At 43.5% G+C, this 22459-nt stretch overlaps 1 protein-coding gene across 1 annotated transcript in view; it reads left to right on the top strand.

Annotated features, from left to right (window-relative positions):
- Positions 1 to 22459, top strand: part of SV2C (synaptic vesicle glycoprotein 2C) — a 703553-nt gene that overhangs the window by 631367 nt on the left and 49727 nt on the right. The window contains exons 9-11 of the mRNA XM_078677323.1: positions 10390 to 10554; positions 17986 to 18119; positions 20707 to 20910. Coding sequence (XP_078533449.1) covers positions 10390 to 10554; positions 17986 to 18119; positions 20707 to 20910 — 503 coding nt within the window. The remainder of the gene's footprint in view (positions 1 to 10389; positions 10555 to 17985; positions 18120 to 20706; positions 20911 to 22459) is intronic.

Here is a 22459-nt window from a genome sequence, read left to right as displayed (position 1 = left end):
GAAGCCAATGCAGTTCCTCCAGTAGGGGCTTGGATGGCGTCCCAGGTGGTACATTCATGACCAGTCTAGCCGCCGTATTCTGGACTACCTGCAAACGTCCCACCGCATCCGCGTTAGCAAGTGTCAGCAGGGCGTTGCAGTAGTCCAGGCGGCTAGTGACCAGAGCCTGTACGAGAGTCCTCCTATGGGTATCAGGGAGGTATGGGAAGACTCGTCTTAGAAGGCCGATGGTGTGAAAGCACAATCCTGCAATATGGTTCGTGTGATCCTTGAGGGTTAGTTTTTGGTCAATTTTAACCCCTAAGTTTTTGACATGTGGCTTTGATGTTGGGGCTGGACCCAGGTCCAGCGGCCACCAATCGGGAGACCACAGGAGATTAGCTTTGCCGAAGAGCATAATCTCTGTTTTTGCCACATTGCATTGGAGGCAGTTTGCTGCCATCCAATGTGACACTGCCCTCATACCCTCAGCAAAGTTTTCCTTCACTTTAGGGCCAAGGGAGTTGAAAGGGTAGAGGAGCTGAGTGTCATCAGCGTAAGAGACTGGTGTGAACCCGTATTTTCGTACAATCTCAGCAAGGGGGGCCACATAAACATTGAATAATGTAGGGCTGAGACAAGAGCCCTGTGGCACCCCTTTTGTGAGCACCCTCGAGCTGGATCTGTAGGGGCCAATGCTGATTGATTGCGATCTTCCGGAGAGGAAACTCTCCAACCAGGATAGTGCTAAGCCTCCTATCCCCACACCCTGCAAGCGGCTGAGAAGGATGTTGTGGGACACAGTATCAAAGGCCGCAGACAGGTCCAGCAGCACTAGAATCATGGAACCCCCTCTATCCTGTGACATTTTGATCTTGTCAGTCACCGAGAGGAGGGCAGATTCAGTGCTGTGGTTGGGCCTGAACCCAGATTGTGATTGGTCCAGGCCCCCTGTCGCCTCGATAAAGCTGGAAATGATGGTGTTGGCGTGTTTCTCAGCCAGTTTGCTAACAAAAGGGAGGAGGGAGATAGGGCGCAGGTTGGAGAGCTCTGACCAGGGTAGAGTGGTGTTTTTACGGATAGGGTTCACAACCGCTTCTTTCCAATGTTGTGGGAGTTTTCCTTCGGCAAAGGAGAGGTTTATTAGTTTATGGATGGATGGGCCTAAGGATTCTGTCAAAGAAGGAATCAATTTAGCAGGGAGCAAATCGTTAGGGGAACCGGTCTTCATGTTGGTAATGAGCATATTCAGTTGCTGTAAAGTTATTTCTGGGATCACATGTAGAGTATTCCCAGGGGTAGTCATAAGAGGTGTTTCAGAAACTACATTCTTTGGGGGACCTGCGACTTGCATGATTTTCTCATATATCCCCTCAATTTTGTTTTCAAAGAACTGGGAGACATTATTGCATAGATCCTGAGAGAAAATATCTGGGGTCTCACACATTGCTGGATTGGTGAAGGTCTTTATGACTCTGAATAGCTCTCGAGTGGAGTTGCCTGCCTCGGTGATTTGAGAGGTAAGGCTGATTTTCCTAGCCTTTTTGATATTTTTATAATAAAAATTCATAGCTGCCAGGTATTGTTCCTTATCTTCCTCCTTACGTGTCCGTCTCCAACACTTTTCTAGTTTCCTACATTTCTGTTTTTCTATTTTAAGGGCCTCAGTGTACCATATTTCTCTTTTGGCCATGATTGGTTGTTTGATGGTTTTCAGAGGGGCTAGAGTATTAATAGCTGATGTCAGAGAGGAGTTAAATTTGGAAAGAGATGTTTCTATGTCATCCGAGCTCAAAAGCACTGGTTCTTTCCAGTTTTGCATGAATCTGGCAGGAGTGACTTTGTGCCATGGTCTACGTTGAATGGACTGAGTGGTAGGGTAAGTAGTGCGTTCAAGTGGATGCAGAAAAGAGAAGTCTAACAATTTATGATCAGACCAATGGATATACTTAGGAGGATGACAGTAAACTTTAGGGAGGGAAGTGAAAATTAAATCCAAGGTGTGTCCACCAATGTGGGTGGACCCATTATTACGGAGGTGAAGGCCTAATAAAGCGAGATCAGTTACAAGTGCTATTGTATCAGAGCGGTCTGTAATGTCAATGTGGAAATTAAAGTCACCAAGTAGGATGAAATTTTCATTGGCTTTAATGTATGGAGCTAGAAGCTCAGTTAGGGCTAAGGAAAACCCAGCATTGGGTCCAGGTGGACGGTATACTAGTGCACCTTTCCAGTATACTGTGAGGCTAATTTTAAGGTGGAAGATAATTACTTCCATGGTAGGTAGCAGTACCTGTTCTAGAATTCTGATGTTCAAAGTATCTTTGTAAATGATAGCGATGCCGCCTCCTACCTTTCCAATGCGATCCTGGCGAAGGATTTTATATCCCAAAGGTAGCCCTAAGGTGATGGTAGGGATAGTGTGGGGTTTGAGCCACGTTTCGGTGATAAAGCAAATCTCAGGATTAATGCTATGTAGGGTGTCCCAAAGTTGTACATGGTGTTTGGGGAGAGACCTTACATTTAACAGAAAACTTTTCCACCCTTTAACGATCGGAGGATTATCACAAGGTGACCCAATTATAATATGGGTGTGGGTAGCTTGGAAACCACAAGAAATACAAGAGAAAGGTCCTTCAGGGCATATGGATAATCTGTTGGTACATGTATGATTGTCCTGAGGTTGTAAGGAAAGGAGATCTTGTACTGTGTACCTTATAGGAGGAGTAGGTGGTATCATGGCCATTATATCCGGGAAGAGGCAGAGTGGAGGGCCCCTTGCCCCGTCATGTCGCGGACGGGCGCAGACGGGCTACTCTTTGGCTACTCTTCGGCTTCACTGCGCGCGACCGCTGCGCGCTCATGGAGGGGCGAGGGCTAAGTAGCCCCTCGAGACCCAGCTGCTAGAGCGCTAACCGCCAAGCAGCTGGAACCAGGAACCAGGAAGTGGTGTCCTCCCTCTTGCAGTCAGAGGGGAAGACGAATCAGAATTCAGCAATGCGTCTCCTATGGCAACGTTACACCCAACGGTGAAAGTGTGGCAAAATGAGTGTGAGCAATGCGAGTTTTTAGCAAATTTTAAAAGTTAGATTTCCGTATTGTATCACGGAGTTTAAAAACAATAGGTCATCACATTCATCATATCATCATATCATTGATTGGCGCAAGGTGGACCTTGGGGATTCCGTTGACAATGGCGTTACCATAATCAATACGTGAAAGAACAAGTGACTGAACTACAAGTTTAAAATCATCGGTGAGTATGAATGGTTTGACGCAGGATATAAGATTAATTGGAGTAAATCCACCTGGTACTCGGTGGGAAGGGTGGTGAAGCCCCAGACCTACCCGAGCTGCCTACGATTGTTCACGGAGGGGTTCACTTACCTTGGGCTTTGTATCACCACTGACGTAGCAACCAACTTAGAACACAATATCATGTGAATCCTTCTAATCTTTTAAGAAGATGTCTAGAGGTTGAGGAAACGCCCTATAACGATCATGGGGAGGGGTGCTATGTACAAGAAGATCACACTCTCTCAGTTGCGTTATATTTTGCAAAACAGCTACTGCAAAATACAAGAGACCGTGTTTACAGCCCTCAACACCGAGCTATGCTTGCTTCTATGGGTTTGGGCCCATCCACGAATCGCGCTGCAAACATTGCAGCGCAACCCATATAATGGGGTTCTGGCCTTACCAGATATCAGGGCCTACTAGAAAGCGGCCCATCTCATTATAATTAATAAATGAAACCACACTCCAAGAGACCAACCCACCTACATGTTGGGAAGATTACTATTCGAAAGCGCACACAATTACACTATATAGTGCTGGAAGCATGGACAAGTGCTGATAAGCAAATGAAAATGAGACATGAAACCTACAAAGAGAGACCCCTTTATGGGAGGGAACTAGACTAGCTGAGATTGGAAAACTGAGAGGCTTTAAACAGTGGGATCTAATAGGGATCTCTAAAATAGGCTGATGTAATAGAGAAAGGTGCAATGGCCCCATTCACCTCACTTCAAGCCACATATCAGCTTCATGACACTCAATCCTATACCTATCTTAGAGTGAAACATGCCTGGCAAGCAGAGGGACTAGATGTGGAGGTGCTGCTGGAATATGCCCCATTAGATGGCAGAGTCTTGCAGGAAGAGATTCCGACTCAAGCCTTCTCGTTGACATATAAAACACTAATTAACAATATGCCTGACGACTAGGCCCACTTAGAGCCAAATGGGAACTCACCACTGGCCAATGGAGGATTTTGGCTAGGAGGCATCCCTTATGCACCCACGTGAAGCCGGGATTAAACTAAGATTGCGGCTCATTCAGTATAAAATCCTACAGGCCCCAGTTTTTGAAGCAAAAATTAAGACAATATGATCCACAGAGAACCCTTAGGTCTAGTAGCGTCATGCTACTTAGAACCCCCAGATTTAATCAGCTTAGATGGGGGGGGGGTAAGCTTTGGTTTGCATACAGCAATGATCTGGAATCAGATACCGATAGCAATAAAAAATAGTTCATCATTGCTATCTTTCCGAAAGTCTTTAAAGACCTGGCTCTTCTCGAAATAATTTTGCTCAACCAATTTACGACGTCTCGATACACCTCTCCTCTCATTCTGCGAGCAGTCTTCAGTCATCTTTAGCACCAAGACGCCCTTGGGCATTCGTGCGCTCTATAAATCCGATAATCAAATCAAATCAAATCAAATCTATACAGGACTCACTTTGACAGAGCAAGGGTACACACTATGGGGAGAGCAGACAACCCGGATTGCCTCAGATGCCACACAGAACGCAGTACATTTATACACACCCTCTGGCAGTGCAGCAGGATTCAAACATACTGGATTAAGATAGTGAAGGAACTTAACAATATACTGGAAGCCCAACTTGAGTTGGAAGCTAGATTCCTCCTACTGGGAATCCAAACACATGTGGATTTGCCACGTCATAAACTCATGTTGGCTAACTTGGGGCTGGTGATAGCCAAGAGGGACATAGCTCGGTACTGGGGTGGCCACTAACTCCCTACACTCAAGGAATGGAGAACATGTTTAGATCTCTATATGGTTGCGGAGAAAGTGACATAGGAAGCAAGGGGTTGTCCCCGAAAATTCCAAAAGATATGGGCTCCATGGATAAAATATTATGGCTTGGAGCTGGGTGCAGAGGAGGAGGGACTGGATTTGCTACTGGGGAGAACGGGGAAAGAGCCTTGAAAATTGTGATACCTGACCCATTGTCGATAAGTGTAGGTAATTCGGTTGTGACCCTCAGTAAATGTATATGTACATGTAACCTCATGCTCTCTTTCAGAGGAACTGTTGCTATATGTTTTGCCCTACGCAAATGCTACTGCCAAACAACCAGTTTGTATTGTGTATTCATGATTTCATTGATTGTAAATTCAAACTACAAAAAATTAAAAAAAACATTAAAAGAAAAAATGCCAGTGAATTCACCTCTGGAACCAAAGCGTACCCTAGCCTTGCCCCCTAAGTATATTCCTCTAAGGAGGGCAATTATCGGTGGGTCCACCCTGAGCTTAAATAAAATGTCCCAAAACTTACTGTGAAGGACACAGTTGAATGCACTTAACAGGTTAACAAAGGCTAAAAACCGCTGGCCCCTTATCATTGAAGTGTAATCAAGTTGAGATTTAACCCTACTCGATACTTCCAAGGCCAATACGAAAACCATACTGTAGGTCAGAAAGAATATTGTTAGCTATGGCCCACTCTTCTAATCTGTTCAGAAGTATTCTCTCTGTGACTTTCACCGGGGAGTCAAGGAGTGAAATGAGGCAATTGTAGGACTGATTTGAACAATCCCCTTTCTTGTAGATTGATACTGTCACAGCCTCCGACAAGCTGTTCAATATAGCGGCAACAGGCCCTAAATACCCTAGTTAAAATTGGGCCCCACAAAGGGACATTGGCCTTGAAGAGGTCAATGGGGATGCCGTCCAGGTCATGGGCTTTACTGCGCTTGCTCACCTTTGTCCAAGGTGAAACACATAACTAATATTGTGATGCTGGGCCTTCAGTGCTTGTAAGGTCAGGCCTAGGGATAGAATAAATCTTTGAAAAGTGGACAACCCAATCAGAGTGGTTGATGGGTGCCTCCAGCCTTGGAGCACTTTCGTCCGTAAAAAGAGGACCATTGATGACATGCCAAAATGATGAGGTGTCCTTGAGCAAATTGGCTTCAATCAGGGATTCCCAAGCCAGGCTCTTTAATTCCTTCTTTCTTTTATTTACTGGTAGCCTATACTCACGCTTATACCAATCACTTCCAAATGGCAGTGTTTTTACTTATTAACCCCTTCGACGCTCATGACGAGCTGGGCTCGTCATGAGGTAGCCTCCTCGCACGCTCATGACGAGCCCAGCTCGTCATGAATAATGGGTTTTTTAAAAAACAAGCACAGGGGCAGAATTTCGCTAGCGCTCATGTGGTTAAGGCCTGCCTTAAGGAGCTGATGAGATTTGGAGCACATACCATCGAACCTCTTCACATAGGGCGGAAGTATTTTATTCCATACAGTACATAGTTACACTATTGCCTTTTTCCTGAAATGCCTACATTCTTGGTCTCTTTGCCTTTGATTTGAAAGGCATAGTATGGTTGCAGATACCAAGAATAAGGACTTTGTATTGCGAAAACAAACAAATATGCAGATATTCATTTGTTTCAAATTATTACATTAAAACCATCCTAATTTAAGTCATGTTCAAAAACGGTTTTAGTTGAAAAGCTATTGTAATAAGAAGAAATAATTCTGCTTTTGTATAATGAGCAGTTAAAAAATGAACAGACTGCCATAAATATATCTTATACTGGATATTCATCTTCAGGGTAAATGAGTTCTGAAGAGCTGAGAAACTAGTTCTCACTTTGTATGTTTAAATAGTAGTTAGAATTATGCTTCATGGCCTGCCTACTATCCTCACTGTCAGCTGAGTCTGGTAGCAGGCATGTGACATTAAATGTAAATTGATACTTGTATAGCACACTAGTCACCCGCAAGGGTCTCAAGGAGCTTGTACAAATACCGCTGTGGAACCCATCCTGGCTTTCCCTGTGAGGTGTCCACTCCTGGGCACCCCCAAGGGGGAGGCCAGGCATCCTTAGCGTTGTGGGGGCCGTTGTGGAGATTAAGCAAGCTATTGCCCAGAGTTGCACTCCATGATTGGAATAGGCACCAAGGCGAGAATTAACAGGTCCGTGGAATTTTTGAGCCCAAGACCTGCCGAGGCGGGGAATTGAACTCTGGTCCCGGGCTAGACCTCTGCATCAGGGTCTGCCGCTCTAACCATTGAGCCACACTTCTCCACTCATTACACCTCAACTACAATATGGTATTGCAGCTGAGCATTTACATCATTTTCTATTACAGGTGACTTGTGATGTCCCAACTACATTGTAAAAAGAAAGACTGTTTTTTATGCAGGGTGTGAAGGCGTACATGTATTACAAACTGTACATTACAAAGACATTACAGGTTCATAGCCTTATAGAGCCACAAAACCATATGCCAACTGCTGTTATTAGATCATTGAACTCCGAGGCAACTTGCACTAAATGCATTAGTGTAAAGTTAGAAATTACTATATTTCTTTTAAAATGGCACATTTTCAAGTTTCTTATCCAAAATATTAACTTGTATTCATGATATTTGTATTAACAACTGGTTTTCAAAAAAGTGCTTATTACTGTCCTTCTCCCTCAAATGCTACTATTACTAGTTTTTGCAGCTTCTAACCTCGGAAGCATAAAAGGCTCGGGTTGGCTCACCAGGATTCACACTCATCATGAACCCCTGAACCTCGCTAGCTACCTTTATTTTCTTTCCTCTTTGTTTAGATGTTTCTTTTTTTTTTCACTGCCGGAGCTACCTGCACAAACGCTGGGTCTGTATGGTTCCTCTTCCCATCAGAGATCATGAAAGAAAGGGAGAGTGTAGTCTCGAACCATTAAATACTCTTGGAGTGGGGGGGGAAGGGAGGGGCAGTAACTGTGTTTTGTTAAACCTTTCTACTGTTGCAGAACTGTAGCAGACAAGGTCAAGAAAGACATCCATGGTGATGTCACTAGTTGCTAACAAGCAATTCTGTGACTGTGATACAGAATCGTTGCATTCATTGCTGATGCTCGGAAAATAGTCTTAGACTCTCTCACCTATACATTAGTAAACTAGAGATCCAGAGGCTGGTAAGAAAACAAAGATCTTAAAAGTCAGTGAATTTCCTTTGAAGGACGTAAAGTCAGGAGAAAAAGGGAATCAAGCAGGGAAGCGTTAGCATCTCAGAAGCTCGATCAAGAGTTCTCTATGGGTCAGGAAGAAGTTTTAGCCTAAGCCACATTTAAGCAAGAACCAAAAGGGGAAGCATTAAGGTCTAAACCTCTCAAATTCCATTTATGAAGTAGGGAATCAGGGAAGGTGTCCGATGGCAGATACAACTATAAAAATATGGTGTGGTTCGACACCGCCAAACTCGCCATATTTACTGCTACCCCGGTTGCGGCACTTCTCTCCCCATGTAAGCGTCCTCGAGCAGGAAAAGGAAGGCCTTCCTTCCTACTTAGGGGACCACCAACAACCAATCCTGGAGCTGCTCTCATTCTGAGCAGGCTAACCCAGCGCTTATTTTGAGGCCCGAGGCTGTGCCAGCAATCCCTCGGATGTTTCCCAGCCATGGGATTGCTGGGTGTGCACTGCGTATGTCGGGCTGGCCATAGCAAACCAGCCATCCAACCCAACTTGCACTTTACAGGGACAGCTGTAGTCCTTCAATCGCAGGATTCAGCCCCACCCCCTACACTCACACTGCGCCTGTAAGTCAAATGACATTGACAAGCCATTTTATTATTTGTGTGTGCCTGCTGCACTTGCAGCAGGTAGGGCAATGTTTCTCCGTTACTGAGGAGGAGCCACCCCTGCAGGGGTCTTCAAGGGATCCGCAAGAGAGATCTGCAAGGTCACAAGGTAGGGAAGGATCTGGAATCAGTTCAGGGGCAACAGTATATAACAACATGCAGAGTGCACTTTAGTAACACAAACTTGATCACACCATCAGGGGTCCATTGTCCTCATCAAGTTCCCAAGTTGCAGACCGCAACATTAATGGTTTATCCCACACTGGACAGACAGACGTAGACTGAAACATTTGTTGAATAGTCCATTCTATTAGCATTTTCCATGTACTTTCGTCAAGGTCTTCTTCTCAGGCTCTTTTCCGTATCTCAGTAATGCATTTATTCCAGACTAACAATGCATGTGAATGCCTGCAAAAAATATTGTGTTAGCAGAAAATGGGAAACAATATTTTATGAAATGCAGCATGGTGAAATCCAGGGCTAAATTGTTAGGTCAAGTTAAACATTAATTCATTGGTGCACATTTAATATGCGTGTGCACATTTAAACATAAATGAACATACATTTCCATTACGTTATCGAATTCAAACTACCCGTGGCATACAGTAGATCTTTAAAATAAATCAAGTGTAAGTATAATTAAGAACTACATTTAAATAAATTAACATTTAACATTAATCCACAAATTACATAAACTGTAATGTGTCAAAGTCACATTCTACATATATGAGGATGGTTTTAATCACAGTTTCTAGTCATTATGTTTTAATCACGTTATAGCACACGTTTAGGAAAGTCAAGCTTCTTCTGTGTAAGTACATTATCTATTCACCGAGAATGGTTTTATGTTCATTAAAACCTCATTCAAACACCTTAATTAACGTGGTTAAACACACTTGTGAGTAGATTCTCTAATCCTACTATAATTCTACTATAAATGCACTCTTTATAGTAATATTGAGGGAAATATTTTCATAAACCATTGAATCAAGTAAGAAAGTTGTGCTAAGTGCACATTCATGTCATGTATTTGTTAACACTTTCTGTCGTAATATATGACGTGTAAAGATTGGGCAACTTTGTGCTGCACCATTGTGCTTGCCATAAGATGATGAAAGGCTAAAGGGTCCTATCAGAATTGGAGCTTGTAAATTAAACATCTTGTTATATGCAATATGAGTTATGCTATCTAATATTCTTACAGAGTCAGTGACTCATAAATAGTGCATCTTCTGCTACCATACAACCTCTATATAATTACTGTGGTATAATTTAAGCAAAACAGCTTTCCAAATAGTGCTTTGTCAATTTTAGCCTGGTGGTATGCTGCAAATCCACGTTTTATCAGTACAAACATGACCAAAACATGTGGGCCATTGTATGTGCCCAAAGCTCAAGCATTTATCTATTCTTGGTTGGTGACTCTACATGTACCAATGTTATCATCAAACATGATTGTTGAAAATTGTACTGCAGATTGATAGTCCCTATAATACTTGTCTTCTCTTCACAGTTATTATGGTTTGTCCGTCTGGTTCCCAGATGTCATCAAGCACCTACAAGCCGATGAATATGCTTCCAAGGGGCTGCGATTTCAAGGCGAAAACGTCACAAATTTCAACTTTAACTTTACATTGGAAAACCAGAAACACTACAATGGAAAATTCATCAACGATGGGTCTGAACAATTTAGATTTTTTTTTAAATTTAGAAAAATTGCATTATTATTTTTGTTCTGATATTCAAAGACCTGATGCTTTTCTAATCACATTCTCTAATTAGTGTAGCACTTTTTAATATTTCCCTTCTCTGGTTGGTATTCCGCCTTTCAATCTAACAGCTGAACAACTATTCAAAACCCATTTTCTTCAACTATTGTTGTAGGAAGATATGCCCAAAAATGGGCATATTCATTTTTAGCCTTTGCCTAACAGTAGTGGTATGAAGTAAATGACACTGGTAGAGCTGACAGAAGCTTAGGGGTTAATTACGAGGGGGTAACGAGAAATGACCCCCCCCGCCATATTATGATGGCGGTGGGTATCGCGGCGGATGCAAAGTCTGGCCGCCGCTTTTCCGCTGGTCCGCAATTGATACGATTGCCGGCCGGGCAGAGCTGGGCTAGTAATATGGTGGTGGTGCCTAGCAGGCACCGCCGGCCATATTATGATGTGGGTGGGTACATGCCTTTCCATCGTGGCGATGCCGCCATGGAAAGGCTGGAGGGTTTTGGCTGTGGGGGCCCGTTGCGGGCCCCTGGTGGGGTGCGGATGCACTTGGGGGGTACCCATGGTACCCCCCTGCAGTTCCTTGCACCAGGTGACTGGCACCTCATGGTGCTTGCCATGTGGTGCAGGAAAATGCTGTGAATGCCCTTTTACCATTGCGGACAGTGCTGCAGCCAGCAGCACCGTCCGCAATGATAAAAGGCCAAATGCGCCCGCCAACATGGCGGGCGCATCCTAATTGGGCCGGTGGGACCGCTGCACATCTGGTGGTCGTTCCCATCGCCGTTATGTTGGTGGACGGACTGTTGTCCACCCGCCATCATAATCAGCCCCTTAGTGACAGCAGAAAACTTGCTGTCACTCACGTCATTGAGCTTGGCTCTCACTTCTTTCCCTTAGTTTTCTTTTAGCCGTTGTTTTTCCAAGGCAAATATATTTAGGGACCCTCGGCTCCAACAATGCACTTTCGATAAATGGACTGAGCTCCTCTTGCACTCTGGTACCGCCCTACATATCCTTGGAGGAAACTTCAATGATGTATTGAATCCCCTGCTGGACCGCTCCTTAACTCGAGGGGACGCCCCCGATGTCACACCTCTGGCCTGATATTTAGAGTCGCTAGGACTGTCTGACCTGTGGCGGTGCCACCATCCGCTTTGGGGGACATATTCTTATTTTTCCAGCACCCACAAGGTGTTCTCCTGCTTAGACTATCTTCTCGCCCCGAAGGGGGAGATACAACGAGTGGACAACATAGATTATCTGGCTTGGGGCATATCGGACCATTCTCGGTGGTGGAGGTGGTCGACGGCTTCTACAATGGAGGCTTAATGCGTGGGAACTGCCAGATGAGACAGTTGCTGAGGAGCTCCGTGTCAACTCTCAGCTGTATTTGACTGAACATTAAGGTTCTGTCCCATCCGCGATCACTTTGTGGGAGGCTTACAAGGCAGTACTCTGTGACAGGGTGCAAAATATACTGGCCCATAAAAGGAAACGTGCGACTCAGCAGCTTGAAGAGTTAGAACCTACACTCCTAGCCTTAGAAGGGGCTAGCCAGGACAGAATGACTACAGAGGATCTGCGGCAGCTTGAGATCACCAGGCGAGAGTACTTAGCGCTTGCGACTGATGAGGTGAAAACGCACCAACTAGCATCCCAGCATCGACTTTACGAAACTTGAGACCGGGCGGGGAAACTGTTAGCGTGGCTGGGGCGGAAGGAACTTGAGTCACGATGGGTATTGTCTATAAAAGAACAAGAGGTTGTCCATACCACGCCGGAAAGTTTTGTGGGAGCTTGTGAGCGATATTACAAGGCTCTTTACTAGGCCCGCACCCAAGCAAGAGACTCAGATACGCCAATATCTTCAAGGTATTGACATGCCCACCCTGACATTTGAAGAACGAGATAGCATGGAGGGTGACCTGACACTGGGGGAGGTTACTGAGGCCATGGGTCAACAGAAGGCAGGTAAGACTCCGGGCCCTAATGGCCTGCCAAGTGAATTTTTCAAAATGAACACTGCATTGTTGGCGCCCCACCTCCTTAAGATGTTCCTGGAATCAAAGGAATGGGGGTGTCTCCCACAAGACCTTCGGCTAGCCACAGTGGTGGTCATCCACAAAGAAGGGAAACCCCCAGAGGATTGTGGATCCTATCGCCCCATATCCCTTCTTAATCTTGAAACAAAAATCCTGGCCACGATTCTTTTGCATCGCCTGTTAAACGTGATTCTTCTGTTGATGCACAAAGACCAGTCTGGCTTAATGCCTGAGCTTGCTACCCCTCTCAATCTACGCCGCCTAGCTAACTGGATGGACACAGTACAGGGTCGCAACAGTCCCCATTTGCTTCTCACGCTTGATGCAGAGAAAGCGTTTGACACGATTCACTGGCCCTTTATGTGGCGAACTCTGGAAACAATGGGCTTCGGCCCGGTTTCCCTAGAGTGGCTGGCGTTACTATATAACATGCTCGAGGCGCGAGTCCGGGTCAATGGCACTCTCTCCGCTAGTTGGCCGATACAACGGGGCAGCAGACAAGGATGACCCCTATCTACTTTATTGTTCGCCCTCATACTGGAGCCCCTGGCATGTTTGGTTCATTCCCGACCTGACCTGGGTGGCTTCCTAGCCAATTCCTGTTCCCTGGAGGAAGAACGCATATCATTATATGCAGATGATATTCTGCTCTATGTCACGCGGCCCACGGAAACGCTCCCACGTCTTTTACACATCTTTGACGAATATGGCAGCTATGCTGGCTACAAGTTTAACGGGACTAAGTCCACCCTCTATCTATTAAGTGGCGATCCAGAATCTTACACTTATCCCAGCTGCCTGCGGCTGGCCAAGGAGGGATTTCTTTATCTGGGCCTTTATATTACCACCAACTCTGTGCTTCGCCTGGATCGCAATATACGGGGAGTGTTGCTTAATTTTCAGACAGATGGGAAGCGGTGGAGGAAGTTTCCTCTGACTATCATGGGAAGAGCCGCCATGTACAAGATGGTGATGCTCCCTCAGCTTCTTTGCATTCTCCAGAACACATATCACAAACTACCTGATAATATTTTTACTTCTATTGATAGTGAGTCGTGCCTCCTTTTATTGGATGGTGCTCATCCACGGATAGCATTGTAGACCCTACAACGTAATCCCTACAACGGAGGGTTGGTCGTACCGGATATCAGAACCTACGATAGGGCGGCCCACCTTATCATTATTAATGGATAAAATCATGCACCAGTGGACCACCCGGCATATAGGCTGGAAAGGCTCCAGTTCCAGTAATGTTCGCAACTGCACTACTAATATGTGGGTGCTGGAAAGGCATGGCTCCTTCCCGCCACGCAATGGGTAATAGAAACCTGGAAAACTGCTGGAAAATTGATGAAATGGGAGGGGAAACCTACACGGGAGACCCCCTTATGGGAAGGGACGAGTCTGCCTGAGATCAAGAAACTGAGGGGTTTCAAGAAATGGGAACTCATTGGAATTTCGAAGATAGGAGACCTCTTAGAGAGAGGCTCTCTGGCTTCTTTCTCTTTCCTTCAATCCAAATATCAACTTCACAGTTTCCAAAATTACGCATATTTTAGGCTTCGTCATGCCTGGCGGGTGGAAGGGTTGGACGACGTGCCGCTGCCAGAATACGCCCCCTTGAGGGCAGACTCCTTCAGGAGGCGATCCCGACTCAGGCGATATCTTTGACAAACAAAACGCAACTCAGTAACATGCCGGACAATCTTGGCCCACTTCGTGCAAAGTGGGTACTCACCACAGTGCCCCTTGAAGATATAGACTGGGAAGCCGCCCTCATGCACCCTCGTGAGGCAGCGATCAAATTAAGATTGCGTCTTATTCAATACAAAATCCTACATAGGGTCTACTATGATAGGGAACGATTACACAAGATGGGGAGGGTGGAGGACCCTGCATGCCTTAGATGCCGTGCGAAACAAGGCATGTACATTCACACTCTCTGGGAATGCGGTCACGTCCAGCCCTACTGGCACACAATAGTGGAAGAACTTAACAGAATACTCAGAGCAAAAATTGGGATGGATGTGAAATTCCTACTATTAGGAATTTCCACAGATATTGACCTGACAAGTTATGGGCTCCTACTTGCTAATCTTGGGTTGGTGGTGGCCAGAAGGGACATAGCCAAGCATTGGGGTGCACAACGCATTCCTACACTTACGGAGTGGAAGTCAAGTATGGATCTATATATGGCTGCGGAGAAAGTGGTTTATAAGGCGAGGGGCTGCCCACGTAAATTTAGGAAAATTTGGTCCCCATAGTTGAAATATTATAAGCTGGATCTTGATGTAAAAGAGGAAACCCACACGCTGTCTCATGCGAGGTCTGATTCTGGCATGTAAGAAACACTTTCCCACCTTCTGTCTGAGACTGGAATTCTAGAAGAGTTTGCCTTATGTACTTATTGGATTGTCACTGTTGATGTGAATGTATATTTCTTCTCAAGCAACCTTCTGCGAGATTCATTGACCATTGTTGTACCTCCATGCTTAATATTGATAGTACATCTTGCATTGATGACTTCTTTTCCCATCTGTCAATATTGTTTTTTAATTGCACAGAAAATCAAAAATAAAGTTGTAAAATATATATATATACATTTAGGGAAGCAAGAACACATACATTTTGCTCTTTTTTTCTAGTGGTGTGAGAAACATTTTTACAGGACATTCAATTGTATGATTTAACTGGTGAAAGGTGGGAATTGTCTTTAAAAACATAGTAGTCAGGATAAGTTCAACAATAGTTTAATCAGTTATTATAAATTAATAAACTACCCAAAAAAGTTGCAGCCTCTTTGTGAAACAGTTACACGGTTAAAAAGTGGCATGGGCAATACTTTGAGTGGGATTTCAGTAGTAAGGTTATTTCTGAGTATAAGTTTGTTTCTCATTTACACATGTTATTTATGACATTATACGAATCAAACCTAACATCTATTTTTGCAAATTTTAATGGACATAAGTGAATTTTTTAAATTGTAAAACATTTTTAAATCCTTCATTTAAAAAAACTATAAATGATATTTATAGCCTTGTAATAAGTAGACAGAATGTTTTTAAATTATTTAAGTGATTTTTGAATAATTTGCTAAAAAGGCAAATATGTTGCAACTTTTAGAAATGCGATTCTTAGTTAAGTGGTAATGAAATAATATGATTGTATCAAACACAATCAACATTTACTATTCAGTTTTAAAAGGTATTTAATAGTTGTGAAATGTTGTGGATTTTGCTACAATTATATAAGATCCAATGTGTGATAGTTACATTTTTAAGAAATAAGCTCAACTTTGAATACAAATAGAAAGGGTATGAAAGAATTTGTTGCAAAAATTATCTTGAGGAAGCTTTCTGATTTATATCTTGGAGTCAGTTTGTATGTAAACTTGTCATTTCTATCTAAAAGGGCCACATTTTTCTCAATGGTTCTCAGCATAACTCCTGCCTTCAGGAACAGAGGGCCTCATTTATGAAAAGTGACGCATTGCTGCGAGTAAACAGGGATGCATCACTTTTCATTGCGCCCTTCTTGCAATACCAATGATGCGTCATATATACAGTAGGATGCATCATGTCGCAAGGAGTTACAGATACGTCAGTATTTCTGACATATCTGTAGGTGCAAAAATGTCGCATTGCTGGAGTGTGTCACAAAAGTGACACAACTTTAGCAATGGGTCATTACACATGGGCAAGTCTTATGTTAAATGTGCCTGCGTCAGTCTTACATGAGGCATGAGTAAGATATTGACCCACTTGAGTCCTAGAAGTGGCGCAGTGAAATCTCATAGATTTTACTCTGTCACTTCTATGACCGTTTTTGCGTCGGAACACCCCCTGCATACATTATACCTTACGCAGGTATTATGTGGCGCAGGGGTTTACAAAGTGGCGCATCTCCCTAGATGCGTCACTTTGTAAATATGACGCAAAATGGCAAACTTTTTACACCTCTGGTGCGTCACAAAAAGGCACGCACCGGCAGTGTAAAAGTGACACAAGGCCTCATAAATAAGGTCCAGAGTTTGAAAATGTTATACCATCCTTTCTCCCCTGACATTACTCTCCATGCCTCTGCTAGAATCCTACCTCTTTTTGAACCCTATGCATAGTATTTACTTTTATTACAGAACATGCCTGGCTAGTATTGTACCTCGCTGTACTTGATTTGTTGCTCTTTGTGAGCACCTTACTCTTTGTGTTTTGGGTGGTGTGAAGACTTCATGAAGAGAAGCAAACATGCTGTTTATAGCATGACTGCCTCTATGGAAAGCCATTGTTACCACAGTTACTGAAAATATCATCACAGACAGCATTGTAGATGAGATGGTGGTTGTTTTAATCACAAGGGGATTAAAGAAGAAATTGCCCTCCATTGCTTACAACAACAAATTTGCCCAACATTATCCTTGAAGTTGGCCATTCGACTTGTTCTAATGTTTAAGACAGATAGGTGGGATTTTTATCCCTGCAAGCTGGAAGAGGATACTTTTGATGTGTAATTTCTTTAAGGTGATTCATAGTGTTGTTATTACACAAATTCACCAAATGTGTTGTTTTGCTGGTAAATATATGAGTTGGAAAATTGCCCAAGGCATTATTATCAGAGTCAGTTGGTAAAGATTTAGATATAGTATAATACACTCTTCCACCAGCACTTCTGAAAATGTCGGATATCAAGGAAGGACCTTCAATGTTTTAGTGATTTGTTAAACTTAATTAACCTTTGCGAGGGTGCCAGGGTGGAATTTTATCATTTCCAAGGCATCTATAAATAGCAAGGATAATAGTATAGGCATGTGAGAGTGTGGATCATTAAAATGCAAACAATCTAACATTATGGCAGATGGACTCATAATTAAAAAAAAATCAGATTTGTATGATCTAGTTTAGAACAATTAAGATAAGTATAATAGACAAAGCATCACTTGCAGCTGACCATTGGTATACATATGCTCATTTTGACTGACTAAAATGCTTCTCTTCCATTTATTTGGCCTAGTCCTTGGAAGCTCATTCAAGACATATACAGGCATCTGAGATAGCTCAATTAGAGTAGTGGAGAGTACAGAGAGATAGATAATTCCTACTGAGCTACCAACTGAAGACAAGACACAAGACAATGGCCACGGGTCATTCGTTAAATATGTCCTGTCCTGCTCTCTGGGTTAACCTTACCTACTGGTCATAACGTACAAGGATAACATTCTGTCATCTTTTCTTAATCACCTTTATCACAATTATAAAACCTAATTGCTGTCATGGAAGGAAGAACACACTTTAGGTTGAATGCAGAGAGTTACTCTAACAAAATGATTTTCATTTTTAACAGGTTTGTGAATATGAAATTTAAATCAGCCACCTTTGAAAATTCTCTTTTTGATAACTGCCACTTTGAGTATGTTACGTCGCTGGACACCTACTTCAAGAACTGCACTTTCATTGACTCCTTTTTCTTCAGTACAGGTAAGGAAAATTACTTGCAAGTGAGTGAGCCTCTATGGTAAGGGCATTATAAATACTGCGAGTGTCTCCATGGATAAGAAGAGTTTCTTGTTATGTTATGTTATGTTAGGGGGTTCTTCTATAGCGCTCGACTCACCCAGGGGGCATCTCGGCGCGTTCTCTAAGCGAAACCATGAATTCGGAAGGAGAGGAGAAACAATGGTGAGGGTCAATTAAAATAGAAATTTTTGAGATGTTTCCTGAAGTCCAAATATGAAGTGTTTTTGCGTAGTGCCAATGGGAGCTGGTTCCAGTACTTTGGGGCGACGTATGAGAAGGCTCTACCCCTGGTGCATGCAAGACGTCAGTGGTAAAAGCAGTGGGGATTCCCGAAATTGTCAGCAGGAAATTGCACACTTCTTAGCGCTTCATATGTAGACACAATTGAACCTGTGGTTTGATCAAGTATATTTCGTGAGCTACACATGTAAAAGGAAATCCCAGATATCAGATGTGGGCCCTAGAGTGCCTAATTAAGATGGAGCCTTTGGCTGGCCCTTCTGTGGACTGATCATCATTTAATTACATTTGTTTTATTATAAGATGTAAACAAATCCCTTTGCCATAAAAATTGACACACCCTTGGAAGACGTTTAATGCAGAGCATGTGTTTAATAAGAATATTGGTTAAAGGAAGTACTGAGCTGTCACTCTGTCACTCCGCCTTTGGGCATATTTAATAAAGAGCTCCAAACAATACTAGATGAAGAGGTACCAACGAACGAAAGTAGGAATTATCAGAGTAAGGCCACAAAAAAGTAGATACAGATGGTTTGCAACAAGGAAATTGGAGAGGAAATGGAAGTTACCTATAAAACCAAGGAATTAGCCAGCTAGAATATAGTGGAATCAAAATCGAAATATATGGTTACTTCTACTTTAAATTCCAAGAGTATAGCTGAGGAAGTGTTTAGAAATGTTAATTCAATCAAATTGCATTTCGAGTACATTAAGACCCTCCCAGGAGGTCTGAAATGAAGTGCGAACGTACATCTCTGTAAATCTCACTCATGCATGTGATATATCTCTGTTTGGCATTCTCCGTGACCTGCCCAATGTGTCAAACTCAAAGACTTAACTAATTGGACCTAGGAGGCTACATAGATGGTAAAAAGACCAGGGCTCAGGGAGGAGCCCTGAGGGACTCCCTTGTCTAAATGGATGGTGCTGGAGTGGAATGTACCCATAGAAACTGTTTGGACCCTATATTTGAGGAAATCCATTACCAGTCGAGGGCAGATCCCTGGATACCTTACTGCTGATAGATCAAGCAGAACCAGCATGGCAGGATGTCCAGCATCCAGGAATAGCCTAATAGTACCAACTACTGCAAGTAGATTAGTCTCAGTACTGTGTGATGGTCAGGAGCCTGATTGCAATAAGTCCAGCAGACTGTTGTCCTCTAGATAGGCAAGAGAGGCTTTAACTAACAGAAGAAAAATGCTAACATTTTCTAGGGAAACCTACCAATCCTTAATATAAAGAATAATAAACAGGCAAAATGTATTATCCTTATTGATTCAGACTCTGGCACATTGTGAGAGGGGAGTGTGGATAGTGATTGGAAAGATAGATGAGGATCAAAACAGGTTTATGGCCACCCCCTGGCTCCCAATAATAGTAAACCATCTTTATTAAATGGGCATTACCGTTTCTTTTAGAATGGTGATCATTTTATTTATACCCAAGCTAAGCACAAATCCTACATCCTTCAATAAAATAGTTGCATTCCTTATTTTATTTATAACTCATATTTCTACCATAAATATTTATTCGAATTGCTTGAAGTATATAATTCCAGAAATAATTCACCAGTCCCAAACACTTTTTTAAGTGATATAGCGCAGGATGTAGTACAGGCTAGGGCAGTGTAGTGAGGCGGCATAATGCAAGCAGTAAACGTGTGATATGGTCTAGAAATGCCACCACAAAGCTCCGCCTCCCTTCTGCTGACCTTCCCGTTCCAGGTTGAGCCAGCCCACTCCTGCCTTACACAAGTGCACATGTTTCCTAGACTTCCACTGGATCCCATGTCCCCTTAAGGCTTTTCAAGAGAACTTGTATTGTAATTTTGTATTCTGAGCCCGTATCCTGCTCTTAATGAATCTATGCCAATGTCCCAGTTCTAGCCTATAGTTCTTGAATCCCACTTTTCTAACATGACCTCCTTCATCTCCTTTTCCTTTTCCAATCCTGTGTCCACTTACTGTGCTGACTTCAGGTGTATCATTTGATGTAACCTATGTTTAGCTTTTCTTTTTCTGTTACTTCTCAAATTCCTATAGGCAAACACAACGGTACGGCCTGTTACGAATTGTTTCTGTGTTGCAATACAATAAGTTTGGTTTCATATGCTAATTCAGGTGCAGAAGCATTCATAGTGAGCTTAGTGCCACTGCAGTAAGCAATGTTTGGTTTCTAAATGCCATCCATGACAGTTCATTTTCTTGCTTTTCCTATTTTATGGTTTGTATACCTGTCTATCTATATGTCTAGATTTTGGATTTTAAGACTGATGAGATTTTCTTTTTCTTTCCCCTTCACACAGATTTCGAAGATTTCAAATTAATCGACTGCACCTTCATAAACTGCACCTTTCTTCACAACAAGACGGGTTGTCAGATAACCTTTGATGATGACTACAGCGCCTACTGGATTTATTTTGTGAATTTCCTGGGGACATTGGCTGTGTTACCGGGGAACATCGTATCTGCTCTTCTGATGGACAGGATAGGGCGAATAACAATGTTAGGTATGGCACATATGTCACAACTTACAGATGACAGCAACACATTACAGCAACAGAGGTTTGAGCAGTGCCCTTAATAATGTGAACTAGCTACTAGTGACAGAGTTTGGTATAAGACAAAAGCATTCACCCTTTTCAAAGCTGTCTCTAGCGTTAATTTGAAAAGCTAGAAGACACGTCTTGGGCACCTCATTACAAGTTGTGGCATGTCACCAACAGTGATAACCTTGGGTGAAATTCCGCATCTAGACAATTATAAATGTCTCCAGGCCCGGAATTATCAATACTGCAAAGCTGGCCCTGCACCCCCACCTCCATCAGCCCTCCAGGTGACACTTTCCGCCTTCTTAAAGCATGGGAGAAATGTCCACGGTTTCCACCCGGAATCGGGAAAGACTGCCCAGAAAAGAACCCAGTGTTACTAAGTTTGGGCAGTTATTGCCTATTCCACCGAAAAACTCATAATTGACCGAGTTTGGTGTAGGGATGCTGACCGAATCATAGTATCCCTGCATCGAACTCTGTGGTACTCATAATGAAGGCCTTACTTATTGATGACGCTGTTAGAAATGGGAGCCTCTTGTTGGCAGAGGTAGGTACCTCTGACCAAATAGGGACCCTTGCTTCTAGTCAGGGTAAGGGGGATACACACTTTAGATAACCCCTGCTCACCTCCTTGGTAGCTTGGCACGAGCAGATAGGCTTAGCCTAAAGGCAATGTGTAAAGTATTTCTACCAGCACTCACGGTAACACAGTGAACACCACAAAAGGACACCACATCAGTTTAGAAAAATAAAATATCTTCATCGAAACTAAACAAAACCAAAACGAAAAAAATCCAACATACAGATACTCAGTAGAATGTCTTTAAAAAAGGGTTGTTGCAAAAATAAACTTGTAGATGTTAAATGTGACACTTTTCTCTCAAAGTACCTTAGATGCGTAACGCAGAACAAACAAAAGGGTCGCAGAGAAGGCAATGCGTCGATTCTTCCTGTGCTCCGGTTGCGATGCGACCAATGGCCCCTCAATGCGTTGCGACGATCCGGTGCGATGCGATAAAATGGCTTCTTTGGTGCGATGCGTCACCGTGGATGCTATGCATGCATGCCCGATGGCGGTGAGGCAAATTTAGTGGTTTCTTGAGCCACGACAGGCCCTGTGACACGCTTCTCCGGTGATGCAATGGCGATCAGAGGCAGCGGCAACGCGCTTTCTTAGCGATACAACGGTCCAGTGACACGCTTCTCCGGTGATGCGACGGAAAACAGCGGCGACACGCTTCCTTGGCGATGCAATGGCGGCTGCTGTGGCAACATCACGCTTCTCCGTTGCGTCATGCTTCCAGCTCCCAGCAGCAAGGGCCTCACACACTGTTACAGGCAGCTCAGGGCAGGTCAGAACTTCTAGCAAGGAAATCAGGGAAGCTGGGGTGAAGTCCTTTTGTGCCTGGGACTTCAGAAACAGGAGGCCAGCTCTTCTTAGGCCCTTGGAGACGTTTCTTCAGATGGACACAGAACACAGCAAGGTCCTTCTTCAAGCAGGGGACAC

The sequence above is a fragment of the Lissotriton helveticus genome, chromosome 2_1 (assembly GCF_964261635.1).
Source record: "Lissotriton helveticus chromosome 2_1, aLisHel1.1, whole genome shotgun sequence".
NCBI classification, from domain to species: Eukaryota; Metazoa; Chordata; class Amphibia; order Caudata; family Salamandridae; genus Lissotriton; species Lissotriton helveticus.
The sequence above is the reverse complement of the archived record's forward strand: the minus strand, read 5'-3'. Positions and strand labels throughout refer to the sequence as shown.